Below are 16,768 nucleotides of genomic sequence, written 5' to 3'. Positions count from 1 at the left end.
CTATAAACTGTTAATTTAGTATGCCTCTGTAACATTTCAAGTGATCTACAAATGTACTTCCTAACTATATTTAGTGCTTTTAAAGTGTCCCACTATGACAATAATAATGTTTTTGAAGTGAAGTTCAATTACAACCTAAACATCATAGACACGTACTTTCAATGCAATGTTATTATAGTGTAAGGTAGAAACAAATTGAAAGTACATTTCTTTTTTAATTTTATCCCCATTTTGTTATACTTGAGCATGGATGTTGGTATTATACTACAAGTGTATTACATTACAATTCAGTTCAAGTACATGAAATCAACAGATTACAAATTGCATTTCAGAAGAGGATCTTTATTATTAACACAAAAGTAACACACAAAAGCAGATATTGGCAAAAGGAGGAACCTTGAACAGTCGACTTTCTCTGAAATGCCGATAACAGAACAATGGCAAAACAACTTACTACACATGAATATCTAGCTCTGACTTGAGTTACTAGAGGCCTTCTAGCTCTCATTGTTGCACTTTCTCCGTAGAAGGGCCCGGATCTCTGCCACCTCGGTGTTGGGGAATCGCTCCCTGACTGCATCTGTGAAAACAGGAAAGAGACATGGGGATGAATTAAAACAGGATAGACAATGTATAACATTGAAATACAATCATTGATGATAATGGATTTGTTAATCAATCATGACAATGGATTTTGATTCATAACTATGACATTACTGTACCTATAATTGCGTTGGTTTTTTCTGGCTCAAGCTGCTCCTTCAGCTCGCCTTTTTTTCCTTTCCCTGTGAGGGTTGCCTTGGCCAAAGTTTCCCTGCCAAACACCAATGTGGCCAGTTCCTGTGTGAAGAGGGACATCATCCTCCCAATCAGCCTCTGATAGAGGCGTTTTGGGACTTGCACTAATGAGTTGCCCAATGACACCTGTGAAAACACACAAGCAGATTAACACAAAAGGTAAATTACAAACAATTCTCAATAGGGCAGGTTGGCACGTGTCTTGGCTTCAAGTGTTTTAACACAAACAGTACCTCGAGCGATCTTGTAAGATTTTTTTGTGTATGCTTTTTGCACCCAATCATAACAAAGACATAACAAGGATTGGTTTAAGGTCCTTCAGTCATACCATGTCTTCTTCACTGCCAGTGTGACTGCCAGTGCGCGGTGATTCGCTTTGGCTGGAAATCATGGAAGACAAAGGTGAATCTTCCATTTTGTTTAGGACTGTTTTGAGTGAAGACACCAGTCCTGGCAGCTCTAAAATAAGGATATAGTATAAAAAGGGTCAGTATCACATTATGACACAAAGAATAAGTATCACATTGTGACACAAAATAGCACCTATATAAATGTCATTTTACAACAGCTACATCTGGTTTAACTTTTATTTATTTCTGATTGGATGAGGATCCTTACTCATACTTTCCATAGCTAGCATGCATGTTTGACATGAATGTTCCACTCACTCAAAGCCACAGGGCAGTAAATCCATTATTGAGTGTGAAGATGGAGTAGGGCGTTCAGTTCAGTTTAGCTTGTGTAGTATAGAGAAGCACAGGGTTCCCAAGTTAAGTCAAATGTAAAATTGCATGACTTTCCCAGAAAAACAAATTGAACTTCCATGACCAACTATGAATGGTGCAATAAACTAACTGACCAAGGATTTCAAAGCACCCTCATAGCGTTCAAGCATCTTTTACTATTTAGAGTGTGAGATGAATAAATGGTCATTGAAATTTGAATTGAAGTTGGGTTAACCACAACTGCTCAAGCAAGCAGTAAAGATATTAACCAGATATACACCAATTTTGCGTGGAAATTTATTTGTATTAAATGTATTTTGGCAAGACAATTTTAAACTGCTTAAAGAAAATTCCCCTGATATTCCATGACTTTGCCCCCAAAATTATCCTGATATAACTTTTCCTGAAAATCCATGATATTCCAAATATTCCATGACCTGTGGGAACCCTGCAAGCAACTGCTGCAAATTCTTATGTGAATAAGACCATATAGCCAGTCTTACTGGACCATTCTCTTGACTGATATGTTGCGTTGCTTGGCAACAGAGATTAGAACTATTTCTTGGAGTGGATGAAATAAATAAATCTACATAAATGATTGAAAACACAATTTTATATATTCAATCGCTATGGAAGGGGAACAGATGTATAAACGCAATATGTCTTGTGGTCACAGTATTGGTACCTGCGCCAATTTGCCAGAGGCCTTGTAGTTATATCCGTACCAGGGGCTGGGACGAACAAAGTTTCACGTGGAGCATTCTGAGATATTTTTTTTGCTGAATTACCGCGGAGTGTGAGTTGTGCTAAAAAATAAACTGTCAGGATAATCACACAGTGCCTGCCGTAGGCTACACGTCCAATAATGACATGTCCGATTCACGAACTAATGACTCATTTGAACCGATTCACTTAAATGAATGGTTAAAACAACTGATCTGTCCAACACTGAACTCATGAGACGTCTGAATCATTGTATAACAAATCGGTACACTTTACAATAATGTTTCATTTATTAAATTCTAGTTACCTACATTAGTATTATTTTTTAAGAAAAAGGTGAGTGGCAGAGTGTAATACTATACGTTTTTGTTCTCTCTTCACAGCAGTTCAGTCAGTGTACTGTTTGAGTAAATGAATTACTCCGGGATATTGGTTTATTTTGACTCAGAGGGAGTGTCAGCCACATTAAAAAAGTTAACAGCTTAAGTCATTTGTGGATTAATGCTTATTGGAGACGCAAAAACCGTTTAAAACGATTCAGTTCAATTTGGTGAACTGGTTCAAAAAGATCTGGTTACATTGAATGATTCGTTAGCGAACCGGATATCACAAACTGCTTTGTTTTGAACTCTCTCTCACAACAAACCCGGAAAAGAAGACAATGCTGAATAAAGTCGTAGGTTTTGATATTTTTGGACCAAAATGTATTTTCGATGCTTCAAAAAATTCTAACGGACCCTCTGATGTCACATGGACTACTTTGAAGATGTTTTTATTACCCTTCTGGACATGGACAGTATACCGTACATACATTCTCAATGGAGGGACAGAAGGCTCTCGGACTAAATCTAAAATATCTTTAACTGTGTTCCAAAGATAAACAAAGGTCTTACGGGTTTTGGAACAACATGATGGTAAGTTATTAATGACATAATTTTGCTATTTGGGCAAACTAACCCTTTAACAGTGGGATGCATGTCTTGAATACATAAAGTTGATTTCAGGACCTCAATGACAATGACTGCAGGTGTATGGGAGGGTTCAGATGGTGGCAGAGATAACCCTGGCATCACTAGCATACATATACACCCACCCACCTTTTAGAGCCTTCAAACTGTCCTCATCCAGTTCAACAAAAACTGCAGGCACTGTCCCTGGCCGCTGAGACTCCGCCTGAGGGATGGTGTCCTCCTCCTCCTCACTGGTGTTAATCACCTATGCAGAAAACATCAACCTAATTACCTTAAACAACAATGGCAGCTATACACTCCTAATCATACACATGCCATAATACAATTTTAGTGGTGTGAGTGTGTGTAGAAATTAACAGTTCATACACTCTTGAATAGTAACTCATTTTCACAAAAATGCAGTTCTGCTACATCACAAGCTTTACCCTGAGCACTAAGGGCATATAGGTTTTGTAGGTTGGGTTTGGACTTTGGTACTGGTACATAATTCAATTAAAGTGCAAAGTGCGATATTACATGCATTTCAGCACAAATAGGCTATAATCCACCACTGTAAACTCTGTAAAATTTTCTGGGGAACACTGCACATTATTTGATGAAGTCAGTTACATTTTTAAACTTACCATTTTTCGTTTTTTGGGAGGATCAAAAATATCACAACATGTGTCATCAGAATCAGACTCATATCTAGCAGGAGTAGAACTGAGTTGTCTTGTAGGTTGCCGTTTGAGGTCCCTCTTGAGCTGTTCACCTATCTTGGCCATCTGTGAACCAGACTGACAACATACAGTACATCTTGTTTAAGAGAATGATTTTGAAAATGTCCACACCACCACTTTAAGTAATGTCACACACCGTCGAGGAATGAGAACAGCAAACGAAGATATATTATTCAAAATAGACTTGATAATAATAATAAATGTTTCTTGAGCAGCAAATCAGCATATTAGAATGATTTCTGAAGGATTGGGTGACACTGAAGACTGGAGAAAATTCAGCTTTGATCACAGGAATAAATTTTAAAATATATTCAAATAGAAAGTAGTTATTTTAAATCGTAAAAATATTGCACAATATTACTGCTAAATGCAGGCTTGGTGAGCAGAAGAGACTTTAAAAAAAAAAAAAAAATAAATATTAAAGTTACCATTCAAAAACTTTTGACTGGTAATCTCTCTTAAAATACCTTACTTTTATCATGGGTTATGATAATCAAAACAGTCCTGAGCTAGATTAAGCTTTGATCTCTGCAAACCAAACTATCACTTTAATCAAGTATTTAATAATAATGTTTAATACCGTAAAGATGCTTGATTTAAATAATATAGACGTGACGTGAATGCTTTACTGAGCTCGTGCAAACATCCACATCGGTGTAATAAGATGCATTTTTAACTGCTACTTTCACACTGCTGGGAGTTTTGTTGTTGTTGTTATTTCGTTATTGAGAGGAAAGCGCGTGTCATTTATTTCCATATCTAAACGCCATTCTGTTCGGCTTGGGTGCGTTTCTCTGAAGCAGCGAATATTGCTCTACATCTCCACACCGGTCTTGCATCCAGGAGAGCTGAATTACAATCTTGCGCTACAGCGCCACACTGGTCAAACCGCGTTACTGCAGGCTCTAAATTAGGTCAAAATAAATAAAACGACTACTCGACAACAAAAATATTTGTCAACATTTCTTTTGTCGATATTGTCGACTAATCGTTTCAGCCCTACTGGAATCACAATGTTCCATAACTGTTAAGTCATAAATCAAACTTACGGTCATTCCTTGCTTCACCACCCCCTTCTCCTGGCCAGACTGACTGGAAGACCAAATATCCCCCCGTTTGAGGAAAGCGACACGCTTCTGGACTACTTCTTTGTAGTTTTCTGTGAAGAAGACACATAAAATACAAATTCAATGTGACCTTTTAATAAAAAAAAAATATAATTTCAAAACAGCAATGTCACTGTCATTTAATTTATTTGTACTTTATTACCTTTCATCAGTATTGGGCACTAATGTCCATACCACGTTATGGCGGGAGTCCATCCCTCTGCACATTGAAAATGTCTCCTTGACAGAACTGTATTTGTTCTATATCTTAGCCTGTTGCACCTTATAAATATGTTGTCCCCAACAACCGAATGACTTTAGTAACTTTGTCTTAACTAATTATCAGAATTTTCATTAAATGGTCATGGTGCATAGCGACAAATTCCATAATACTAACGTTAACGTTACTAGCTAAACCTTCACTAGAACCTAAGCCAAACACTTCAAAGATAAGCTATGGGTCTGTTAACGCTAGTGTTGGAGCGTTCTCTATAGGAGGACTTATTAATTATGGCGCTTTTCCATTACATGGTAAGTTACCTGCTCGACTCGCCTCGACTCTACTCGCCTCGACACACTGTGCGTCCGTTTTCCATTGCAGATTTTAGTATCTCCTCAGCATCGCTGGTCGTCTTATATACCGGCTTGACGGACACACCAGCGCACAAGTATAAACATCAGCCTATGTAAGTGGCCTGATGTTTATACTTGTGCGCTGGTGTGTGCGTCGAGCCAGCATGTGTGTGTGTAACTTTACGTAGGCTACGGCGAAAGCTCTGCCTGGAGCCTCCGCGCAGTCCGCGGAACTGTAAAAAAAGCGGCGCCAACTGCCGTGACCTAACGCGACACACACACAGAACGTCGAAGGTGTGTTGTTGTTGCCACAGCCAGAAGACACGTTTTGTTTCAAATGATGCTGGAGGCAGCAAAAAAAATAAAATAATAAAAAAAACCCGCTGGCTAAACTGTATAAAAATACAGTTCAGGACCCCGCCCCCCCCCCCCCCACGCCACGCCATCCGTCGTTTTCACGTCACCTTTCAGTATTGGCTAGCTCGCTTGGAAACTAGCTGAGGTGGTACTAAAAAAGTACCTGTTAGCAGGCCAGGTAACGTTACCAGGTACTTTTTTTCGTAAGAGTCGAGGCGAGTCGAGCAGGTACCATGTAATGGAAAAGCGCCATGTTTCAAGCACTTCATCATCAGTAACGTTAAATTACATGACAGTAGTCGGCTAGTTAATGTTACAAAGAGTATTCCGAATATTTCCAATGTTTTAGAACTTACCCGCCATGAACAGCAGTTTGGCTGCAACCGGCTTCGGATCTTGCCTGCGTTTAGCTGGCAAAATCACTTCTATCCAGCCTTCCTGGGACTGGATGTCTTCCTTGCAGGTCACTGTAACACCAGCATTTATATATGCATCCTGTATAATAGATGTACTCTCTGCAATAACGGACCCGTCTACGAAATAAAACAACCCATACATGTTGCTAACTTTACCCTGTTACCGCCTGAGTTTCAGTGATGAATTTCAAACATTAACCGTTACTATATGGCTACTGTAGCTAATTGCCGCCCAAACTTCTACATAGTGATTGGATGTCGATGATGCTGCGCACATTGATTGGATGTGGGAACCGCCTGGGGGGTAGGTCCAATTACTGGGTCCATTCGTAGCCATCTATTGCTTAGTCTTGATTTTTGAATCTTGATCTGTTGCAGTGCTCAACAATAGTTATTCAAATATGCCACCTGTACAATCAAACTACAAGTCCTACTTATTGGTCACTAATAAGAAAATACCAAGGACAACAGAATACAGACACAGGAAGGTAATTATAATTTGTATCATTATTTTAAATTCTTGATATGTTTTTCTTGTTCTTCTTATTCTTCTTCTTATAATTATGGTAGTAGTTGGCCTACTACTTCTACAATAATACTAATAATAATTATAATAATAAAAAGAATAATAAGAAGAAGGCCCTAGTATAGCAGTACTACTAATAATATTAATAATAAATAATAATGGTAATAATAGGATAAAGCTATACTGTCTTGAAATTGTCTTTTGTTTCAGGGAAAAGGCAGAAGACATAAACAGTACAAGCAGTACCTTTGCAGCACTGGTGTTGAAGTCCCTGACAGAATTTTAGGACGTCATGACAGAGAAGTAAGCTAGCATATATGATGATGTAAAGTTTTTTTTTATGATTATGCCATTGCATGGATTACAACGTGTAATGTTTTCAGCCAAAAAACTAGCTTAATTCCCAAATTGCTTTGACACTAAAAACAATACCAAAATGATGTTTTCATCTAAATATAAGATTACTTACACTTGGTTAGATTTTATTTTGTGCACTGACATGGATGGTGACAATTGTTTTGCTTACAGCCTCCAGCTCACCATGATGCACCACTGCAGCCAACAGCAGGAAAACGGAAGAGAGCTGACAGTAAGGTCAGGACACTGACAATGCATAATTCATTCCTTATAGCCTAACTGTCTATTCTTTACTTTTTTACTTTGTAACAATGTGACCAACAATTGTTGAATTACTTACATTTAGATGGTTTCCTGTAGACATTAGTAGCAACAAATCCCATTCTTTTGTACTCAACGTAAACACCAACGCCCAAAACAAAAGACTGTTTTGAAAATTAACGTAAACCCTAACGCTCAAAATAATAGATTGGTTTGAGTAGGGCAAACTTAATTTAAACAAATTAGTTCAGTCAAATTAACTTTTATGAGTATTTAGCACTTTCTTTTTCTTTCAAGTTCACAGAACTGATATATTTTAAGTAAACGGATCTGTTTCATTGTTTTGAGTTTTATGAAATTATTTATTTTATTTTAAACAAACTTAAATTTAACTGAAACGGCTGTGATGTCTGTTTCCCAGCACTTGAATAGAAGAGTAAATGCTAAAATTAAGTGTAATATAATGTTTTTTTGTGCAAAATTATTGTTAAGTGGGATATTGAGTATTGATTAATGTTTTGTTATGCTAATTTAGAAGAATTTCTGTTCATGTTGGTTTTAGGATAGTAACTATCATGGTGACATGTGGTGCATGCAGCTTGATTTGAGAGCAAATAAAATCTTTATATTGTTGCACTCATACAGCAGGTGCTGTATAACATTATTATTAGCATGATAACAAAATAGTATGTTAGCAAACTAGCTTGTTAAAACTATAAGTTAATACTAATGAAAGTGTTCACATTGAGATTATATGAAGGTTTTAAGTTAATTGTTTGAAATAGTGTATTCAGATTTTAATTGTTCTTAACTTGAAATGTTTAAGTACAAACTTAAAATCTACCAGATCTGCTTACTTAAACTTTGAATTTCAATTTGATGGAACAATGTATGATATTCACATAAATCATACACCAAATTGTTCAGGATGCCCAAGAAAAGAGGGTTTCTGTCTATATGTGTTTGTGTGTGCAATACAATATGGGGCAGAGTGTAGTACAACAAAATATCTAGTAGTAGTAACGTATAGGTTAGTGGCAATAGTGTGCAGAATAAAAAAAAAAAAACATGCAGGTCAGGACACAGGTATTACACATTTGTTCACTATGCTAGTTTAATGGTATTTTGTATTTTGAGGAACTGACTCCTACAACGTAACAAACTAGCTCACACATTTTTCTAATTTCAGAGTGGAGCAGGTGGAGCAAGTTGCTTTACTTTTAGTGTTTTAAGATCCCACTCAATACCAAAATAACACCAGATTCAGTGACTAACTTGCCACACACTTTGTGCAAACTTCAGAATGGATCAGCTGCTGAGGACGATGTGGTTGATATAGGAGACCACCAGACCATGCAAGAACAAGAGGCTGAGAGACCCGACCCAAATCCGTCACAGGTAAGATTACAATTACTTATAGGCTAGCATTTGCATTATAGGTTGCTTTACTTCTAGTGTTTTAAGATCCCACTCAATACCAAAATAACACCTGATTCAGTGACTAACTTGCCACACACTTTTTGTGCAAACTTCAGAATGGATCAGCTGCTGAGGACGATGTGGTTGATATAGGAGACCACCAGACCATGCAAGAACAAGAGGCTGAGAGACCCAACCCAAATCCGTCACAGGTAAGATTACAATTAATTACAGGCTATCGTTCATCTTTGTGCGTTTAGTTTATCTTTTACAGGAGTGATTTGCTATGATGACTTGATGCACACAATCTGAACAACAAATTTCATTCTTCTGCCATAGAATAGAATAGAATTACAAAGACTTTATTTTCATGTCAGGCACTTCCATTTTGCTCAGCAGGCCACAATAAAGCTGAATTGAGATCTCTGGCTGACATAAAACCATGCCCAAAGAGTGCAGCAAGGCACAAGATTCTAGAAAATGGGACCGCCAAAAGCTAGCTACACACAAGGAATCCCTAAAATATCTGTAAATTTAAGTTCAGTGATGACAATTTATCAAAACCCATCAGAGACTAATAATAAACTAAAAATGGTTAGATGAACTCATATGTAAAAGTGCTCGATCCCATTTCATGTGTAATCATATTTAGAAAATAACATATCACAAATAATTATAATCTTTTACTAGTGTTAGATTTTGCTCAGGTAGTAGAGCAAAGTTAATGTGTTCTGTGTCATTCATATAGGGCATTTTTAAATGATTAGAAACTTGACAAGATATGATAAACCTGAATACTTGAGAATGTTTTGTTCATTGTACTGAATGTTTTTTTCAATCTCAATGTGTCATTTTGTAGGATGGAAATTGTGGAGATGACCTTTTGTACCCTGGAGCACCAATTACCAAAGGTCAAAGTTTGCTCCTTCTAATGGCTTACGTCCTGAGGCATAACCTGACCGGGATTGCACTGGACCATCTTTTAAGAATTTTTCATGAACTTTTCCCTGCACTGATACCAGCAACCTCATATCTCTTCCATAAATCCTATGGCCAATATGGCGAGTATGTGCCCCATTTCTACTGCCATCAGTGTTCAAATTATATTGGAACAAAAGAATGTGGTTTGACACAGTGTGTTCTGTGTGAGGCAGAATTTGATGTGGAAGCTAGTCTAGAAAAGGGTTCATATTTTTTGGTTATCAGTTTATCTTTGCAAATTAAAGAGATTCTGGAAAATCCCAACATCAAAATCCAAAGACATACATCAACTCCAGGTTTTATTTGTGATGTGCAATGTGGAGGGGAGTATAGGAGGCTTAAAGATAGTGGTGAAATAGGTGATGATGACATCAGTCTGATCTGGAACAGTGATGGGATCCCTGTTTTTAAAAGCTCTAGATGCCAAATATGGCCTATTCAGTGCCAAATCATAGAGCTACACCCTACAGATAGGAAGAACAACATATGTGTTCCTTGTCTTTGGTTTGGAGAGAGCAAGCCTAATATACAGACTCTCCTAATTCCATTTGTAAAAGAGCTACAGGAACTTCAAAGTAATGGGATCACCTGGGGAGATGGTTGCACTTCAAAGGTGCATGCACTTGTATGTAGTGCAGATTCAGTTGCAAGGCCACTTCTCCAAAATAAGAAACAGTTTAATGGCATTTATGGCTGTGACTTCTGTTACCACAGAGGTGGAGGCTCCTATCCATATGTTATTCCTGAACCCCGTCTTCGTACAGAAGTTGAGCATTTTGACAATGCCATGAATGCAACACCTCAGCAGCCCATAATGGGAGTGAAAGGCCCAAGTCAACTAATGAAACTAGACAAATTTCAAATGGTGCAAGGCTTTGTTCCAGAATATCAGCATAGTGTATGCCTTGGAGTTACTAGACAGCTGACTTCTCTGTGGTTAGATTCCACAAACCATCAGCATGGTTGGTACATAGGCACCCAAACTGAGCAGATCGACGAAGTGCTTAAAAAAATTTCACCACCAACTGAGATCACAAGAGTACCACGATCTATGCAAGAAAGGAAGTTCTGGAAGGCGTCTGAGTGGAGGTCGTTTCTTTTGTTTTATGCTTTGCCTGTTTTAAATGGCATCCTCCCCAGAAAATACTGGAATCATCTTTTCCTTTTGGTTTTTGCAGTATATCATCTTCTGCAAGAAAGGATCAGAGAGGCCAAGGTGGTGATAGCCGAGCAGGCATTGAAAAAATTTGTCAGGGAGTTTCAGGGATTATATGGCACAGCAAATGTGTCATTTAATGTGCACCTCATGACACACTTGGCTGCGAGTGTGAGGAACTGGGGACCATTGTGGGCCACATCCACATTTTCCTTTGAATCTTTTAACGGCACCCTGTTGACATATTTCAATGGCACAACTCATGTCCCTGTCCAAATAATGAAAAGGTACCTTAGGGAGAGGAGTCTCACAAAGAAAGGAGCAACAGTTATGCATAATGCCAATGAGTATGTCAAAGATCTTTTCTATGAACTACAGGGCAGAAAGTGTTCAACTGACAAATCAGTTCAGATCAGTGCCCATGTCAGAGTTTTTGGTAAATCAGTACAGAAAGATGTCTCGGTTTTACACATGCTTGCAATAGATGACCTACTAGGTGTTAGAGTGAAACAAGCCTCCTACTACAACCGTTTCATTGTGAATGGAATACTGTATCACTCTGACACAAACAACCGCCTACAGAAAAGAATCAACTCTGTTGTTGAGTTGCAGAATGGCACATTAGTCAGAATTGTGAATATGGTCGTTTCTGGTGCAACACACTGTGTTTTGGTCAAGGAGCTTGTTAAGTCTGGAAGGAAGCTGTGCAGAGACACAACACTTAATATTGCATCAAGCTTCATGTATGAAGTGTCTGAGTGCAATATAGTGTATGCCATCCATCCAGAGTCATTGACACGCAAATGTGTCATGGTTGAATCCAGGGAGAAGGTATATGTTATTCCTCTGCCAAACAACATTGAACGAGATTAACGTGGCATCAAGAAAATTGAATACTGCCAAGAAGTCCCGAGATTCCCTGAGACCTATTGAATTGACATGTAAATACAATATTTGTTCAAAGAATTACTGTTCTTTACCTGTTACATAAAGTGACCCTTCTGTCAATCAAGTGTTTGTGCATTAAAAAAAAATAAAACACTAAAAAACCAAAAATGTCTTACTCACTGCAGCATTGTAGCATATGACCCTTTAAGAAATCAGCCTAACAATGTCAATACACTTTCCATTAGTAGGCTACAGTAAATTAATAAATTACTAAATTTCCACTAAAAGTGTTTGCATTTTAGCATATTTTATGACAGTACTCTGATATGCTAATAAAAGTACACTTAAATTTTAGTGCACTTTGTTTTACAGTCTACTAAGATTACACTACAGATGAAGTGAAATAAAAATAAAACTTAATAAATTATACTTTGTATTACAAATAAGCGTACTTACTAAAAGTACACTAAATTACCACTATACATTTTTGTATTTTAACATATTTTATGAGAGTACTCTGATATGCCACTAGAAATACACTTATTTTAGAGTGTACTGTATAAAGTGTACAGAAGTCACACTTCTAATGAAGTCAGAACATAGTACACTTTAAAAAAGTATACTAACAATTAATTTCCAAAAAAATATACTTCCCATAAGTACACTGAATTGCCACTCTAAGTATGTCAAATTTAATATACTTAAAAAAATAATCTTCAATACAATTTAAAATACATTAACAACAAAGTACACTTTCAATTACTGTTTGGACTATTGTTTGGGTTTTGCGAGCAGGGGACGGCTTTTGCGGGGGTTTTGGATTAAACGATCCCCCGCGTGCTTATTCAGTGGTTTTATCAGAGCTACCTTTTAATGTTTAAATCTTTAATTCCCTTTTTAAATTATTTTATATATTAATATATATTTTATATATAGTATTAATTTAAAATAATAATATATAATAAAACAAATAAAGAACGTGTATTTTTTATTTTTTTAAAGGAAATATTAAGCCACTCTTGCCAAGCTATGTTTCTGAGAAAAAAAATGCATTTCTGATGGCAACCACCCAATGCGGCGTTTGATTTGCGTTTCTTTCATTCAAAAATTTTACATTAATTCACTTCAAAACACTCATTATTGCGTGAATTTAGATTTTTTGGGGTGAAAAATTAGCACTTATCCCCGGGCCCCCTAAATTTTAACCCCAAACACCAGAATTTCTGCAGCCAAACCAAATATTTGGGCCCGGAATTTTTCGTCATCCTTTTAATTCCCCAGGTTGTGAAAGGGTTATTTTGGAAAATGAAAATGGGTTTTACAGTTTAAAAGGGGTTACCCTTTTTAAAAATGTAAAGTAGTGAAATTTTTTAAATTTTTTTTTGCTGCTTTTACTTTTTTTTTTTTCCGGGACTTTAAATATTTGGGAATAAAGATTTGCTATATTTTTACTTTACTAGTAGAGAAGATTTTATGATCACTAAAACATGTCCATGACTTAATTACGTTTTGCTTTGAATGTATTTATTAGAAAATCAAACTATATTTATATATATGTGTTGTAGTTATTTACTTGTTATTAATGAAGATGGGTGTCATCAATTTTCTGTTCTTTTATTTTTTCATTCTTACTGTTATTTTATGTTTGAAAGAATCTACATTATATATCATTTTTCTATGTTTTCCTAGACAGACATCTTGTATATGTTAATAGAAGGCAGAATAAAAGTAAAAAGAAAAAAGACATAGAAATATTATACCAATATAAAAACGAAAGCGAAACATGCTGAGAGCAGTGTGTTACTGAATACTGGCCTTTGAAATATTGTTTATATTGTCTTAAAATGTGTAATTGACATAAAAAAAAATAACCAAGTCAGTAAATGATTTACAGGTTTGAACCGCAATCTGCTTTCTTCCACACAGACATTGTCATGTTCAGTGAAGCTCCTCCACAACAATCACACAGCCGCAGCGGACGTTCTCTTACCTAATAAATGCCATGGGGGTATCTCCATAAGTTCACAGAGGAGACGAGCATCTGAAATCATCATGGAATAGCTGAAATGTACTTAAGGACTGAGTTTATAAGAAGGGGAGCAGAGAGAGAGAGAAAATGAGAGAGATCAGAACCCTTGCCGAATCAAAACACCACACTGAAGATACTGAAGAAGAACAAACAGGTGGTCTTTAATTCTTTCTTCGTACAGAGACTGAACCGAAGGTTTAGAGACTTTTAGAACAGTTTTTGTTTGTTGTATAATAGGACAATCTTTATAGCTCTGTAATAATATGGGACACTTTCTATGAACTACTTATTTTCCCCCAATAAAATTTGTAGATGTAGTTGATCAAACATATTTAATAGTTTTTAAACATAGGAATTTGTGATTATAAATGTTTTTAAAAAATAATAATTGGGAGATCATAGATCAATGTACCTCGTTCCTGGAAAGGTTTTCAGGGGGCGTGGTTGGTATAATTTATTTAAAAAAAACTGCAATCAAAATGACACAAAGTTTTTTGTAATGCAACTGGTCTAACTTTACACTGTACATCAGGGTTCATTACTGAAAGGTTGCTGAAAATGAACCGTTTTTTTCTTTTATCTCAGAGTAGAGCACTGTGAAGGAAGAGACAAGGAGATTGAAGAATTGAGTGAATATGGAGAAGAAAAAATAATGCTAAAACTGGAGAAGAAGTTGAGTTTAAGTTTTTAGCTGCTCTCAGAGCAAACAGAAAGATTTAAAGAAAAGAGAGAGCCGAGAAATTCTTTCACCTGCACTCAGTGTGTGGAAAGAGTTGACAAGCAAAAGTAGTCTTGATGTTCACTTGAGAGTTCATACTGGAGAGAGAACCCATTCACACGGTGATCAGTGCAGCAAGAGTTTCAAACAAATCATCAAACCTCCAAAGATCACATGAACATCCCTTACTGGAGAGAAAACCATACAAGTGTTCACACTGCGAAAAAAGAGATTCAATCAGTCAGGAAATCTGAAAGCACATGAGATGATTCACATTAGAAAAAAAAAAAACTTCCACATGTGATCAGTGTGGAAAGAGTCTCGCACACTCAGCAAACCTTAAGCATCTCATGATCATCCACCACTGGAGAGAAACTGCACATATGTGATCACTGCAGCAAAACATTTTTGAGAGCTTCATACCTGAAGAAACAACTGAGAGTTTATAAAAAAGAGAAGCCACATTCATGCCATTGTGTGGAAAAGAGCTTTTCATGGCTACAAAGTTTAAAAGTACACCAGAAAATTCAATGACTGCGTGTGAGAGTAGTACATGTGCTTTGAGTGTGAAAGAAAGCCTTGTACTAGCAGCACACTATCTAAAACTGAATGCGCCGATTCCCCTCTGCGAGAAAAACATTACAAGTGTTCACACTGTTACAAGAGATTCAGTCATCATCAAGCTCTGAAAGGACATGCGAGGATCCACCCACTGGACGAGAACACAATGACAGGTGATTCAAACTGTGACAAGATTCATCCAGTAATTCATCAAAGTCTAACAACACATGAGAGGATGCAACGGGCGGAGAGAAACCATACAAGGTTTCACACTGTGACAAGAGATTCAATTATTCATCAAGTTCTGAAAAACACATGAAGAGGATTCACACTGGAGAGAAACCCATACAAGTGTTCACACTGTGACAAGAGATTCAGTGATTCATAAAGTCTGAAAAACACATGAGAGGATTCACCACTTGGAGAGAACACCGTATCACTGCACTGAATGTGGGAAGCGTTTCAGTGCAATCATCTTCTCTACACAGTCATACAAAAAACATTCACAATAAGTAGATCATCTTTCAGATCCAGTACTTTCAGATCTGATGCTGCATCCTCACCAAAAGTGACACCATAAATATCAAAGCAATAAAATATTGTCTGGCAATAAATCTGTCCTAACCAGTCATTACAAGTGACATGACAAAAGAAAAGAAAACCTATCTGAGTTTTCAAAGTGAATAAAGTTCTCTTCATCTTCAAAAAGGCAGCAGATTCAACTGAGATTCAGATCAACTCAAAGATAGAGTTCCTCCCCAAAGAACATGTCCGAAAGGTTTATTCGGTATCATCTTTCATCATTTTGCTTCGATGATAAAAAAATATCACTGTGTGCATTTTATGAGTTTCATATTATGTTCAGTAGTTTTATAATGCATGTATCACTTGTAGTTTGCTGACTCTTTGTCATGAAGGAAAGTAGATTTTTTTTCCAAACTGTTTCTTGTTCAGAAGCTGAAGATCAGAGGCTGTAACACTTTAAAGAGACACCAAGATGAATGTTAACTTGTTCTTCATTGCTTGTTTTAAAATAAATCCTCCAACTTGATGAATTTTAGAAATGCCAGATGCAAGATATACTGTCATGTGGATTTGTAAATGATTCTTCTGTGCTTCTTTGTAAGTATGGATGGTATCTGAAATCGGTATTAAACAAGCTTCTGGGGCTAAAATATAAAAGGGACTGTAAGTACTGATAAAGCTCTGATCTGGGTGACCGGTTCTGCTTTCAGTACTGGAGAAATTATGAAAAACCACTTACAGTTATTATTGCTACATAAGAAAGTTATCAAGCCTAATTGTACCTTTCCAAAACTGTTTTTTATATGTGATCATATTCAAGGCATTTGTCTATAATGTGTTTCATTATTTACAATCCAAAAGTGCGATATCTATTCCACTTAGAAAACTGTGTGTGATTAATCTAACTTTATTTTAAATTCTGAGCTTGGCTTGGGGTGTATAAAAGGATATATTGGAGA

General features: G+C 36.7%; 2 protein-coding genes across 2 annotated transcripts; one reads left to right on the top strand and one right to left on the bottom strand.

Moving 5' to 3' along the window:
- Window positions 1–321: 321 nt before the first annotated feature.
- LOC109083377 lies at window positions 322–6,914 on the bottom strand. Its single transcript, XM_042719369.1, has 7 exons — window positions 6,329–6,914; window positions 4,986–5,095; window positions 3,841–3,993; window positions 3,344–3,461; window positions 1,127–1,257; window positions 723–924; window positions 322–580 (listed from the first exon to the last, which is right to left on the bottom strand). Exons 1-7 carry the CDS (start codon window positions 6,528–6,530, stop codon window positions 498–500), a joined length of 999 nt encoding a protein of 332 aa, XP_042575303.1. The 5' UTR covers window positions 6,531–6,914; the 3' UTR covers window positions 322–497.
- A 9-nt stretch (window positions 6,915–6,923) lies between these two features.
- On the top strand, window positions 6,924–11,973 carry LOC122136424. Its single transcript, XM_042719368.1, has 4 exons — window positions 6,924–7,508; window positions 8,835–8,930; window positions 9,068–9,163; window positions 9,811–11,973. The coding sequence occupies exons 2-4, from the start codon at window positions 8,886–8,888 to the stop codon at window positions 11,959–11,961; spliced, it is 2,292 nt and encodes a 763-aa protein (XP_042575302.1). The 5' UTR covers window positions 6,924–7,508; window positions 8,835–8,885; the 3' UTR covers window positions 11,962–11,973.
- Window positions 11,974–16,768: the final 4,795 nt, after the last annotated feature.

The sequence above is a fragment of the Cyprinus carpio genome, chromosome B3, assembly GCF_018340385.1.
Source record: "Cyprinus carpio isolate SPL01 chromosome B3, ASM1834038v1, whole genome shotgun sequence".
NCBI classification, from domain to species: domain Eukaryota; kingdom Metazoa; phylum Chordata; class Actinopteri; order Cypriniformes; family Cyprinidae; genus Cyprinus; species Cyprinus carpio.
The sequence above is the reverse complement of the archived record's forward strand: the minus strand, read 5'-3'. Positions and strand labels throughout refer to the sequence as shown.

Coding starts and splice junctions, on each gene's coding strand:
- LOC109083377 (XM_042719369.1), bottom strand. CDS start 6,530: ATGTATGGGTTGTTTTATTTCGTAGACGGGTCCGTTATTGCAGAGAGT. Junction 5,096..6,328: donor CAAACTGCTGTTCATGGCGG/GTAAGTTCTAAA, acceptor TCTTCTTCACAG/AAAACTACAAAGAAGTAGTC. Junction 3,994..4,985: donor TGGTGAAGCAAGGAATGACC/GTAAGTTTGATT, acceptor GTATGTTGTCAG/TCTGGTTCACAGATGGCCAA.
- LOC122136424 (XM_042719368.1), top strand. CDS start 8,886: ATGCAAGAACAAGAGGCTGAGAGACCCGACCCAAATCCGTCACAG. Junction 8,931..9,067: donor CCGACCCAAATCCGTCACAG/GTAAGATTACAA, acceptor TGCAAACTTCAG/AATGGATCAGCTGCTGAGGA. Junction 9,164..9,810: donor CCAACCCAAATCCGTCACAG/GTAAGATTACAA, acceptor GTCATTTTGTAG/GATGGAAATTGTGGAGATGA.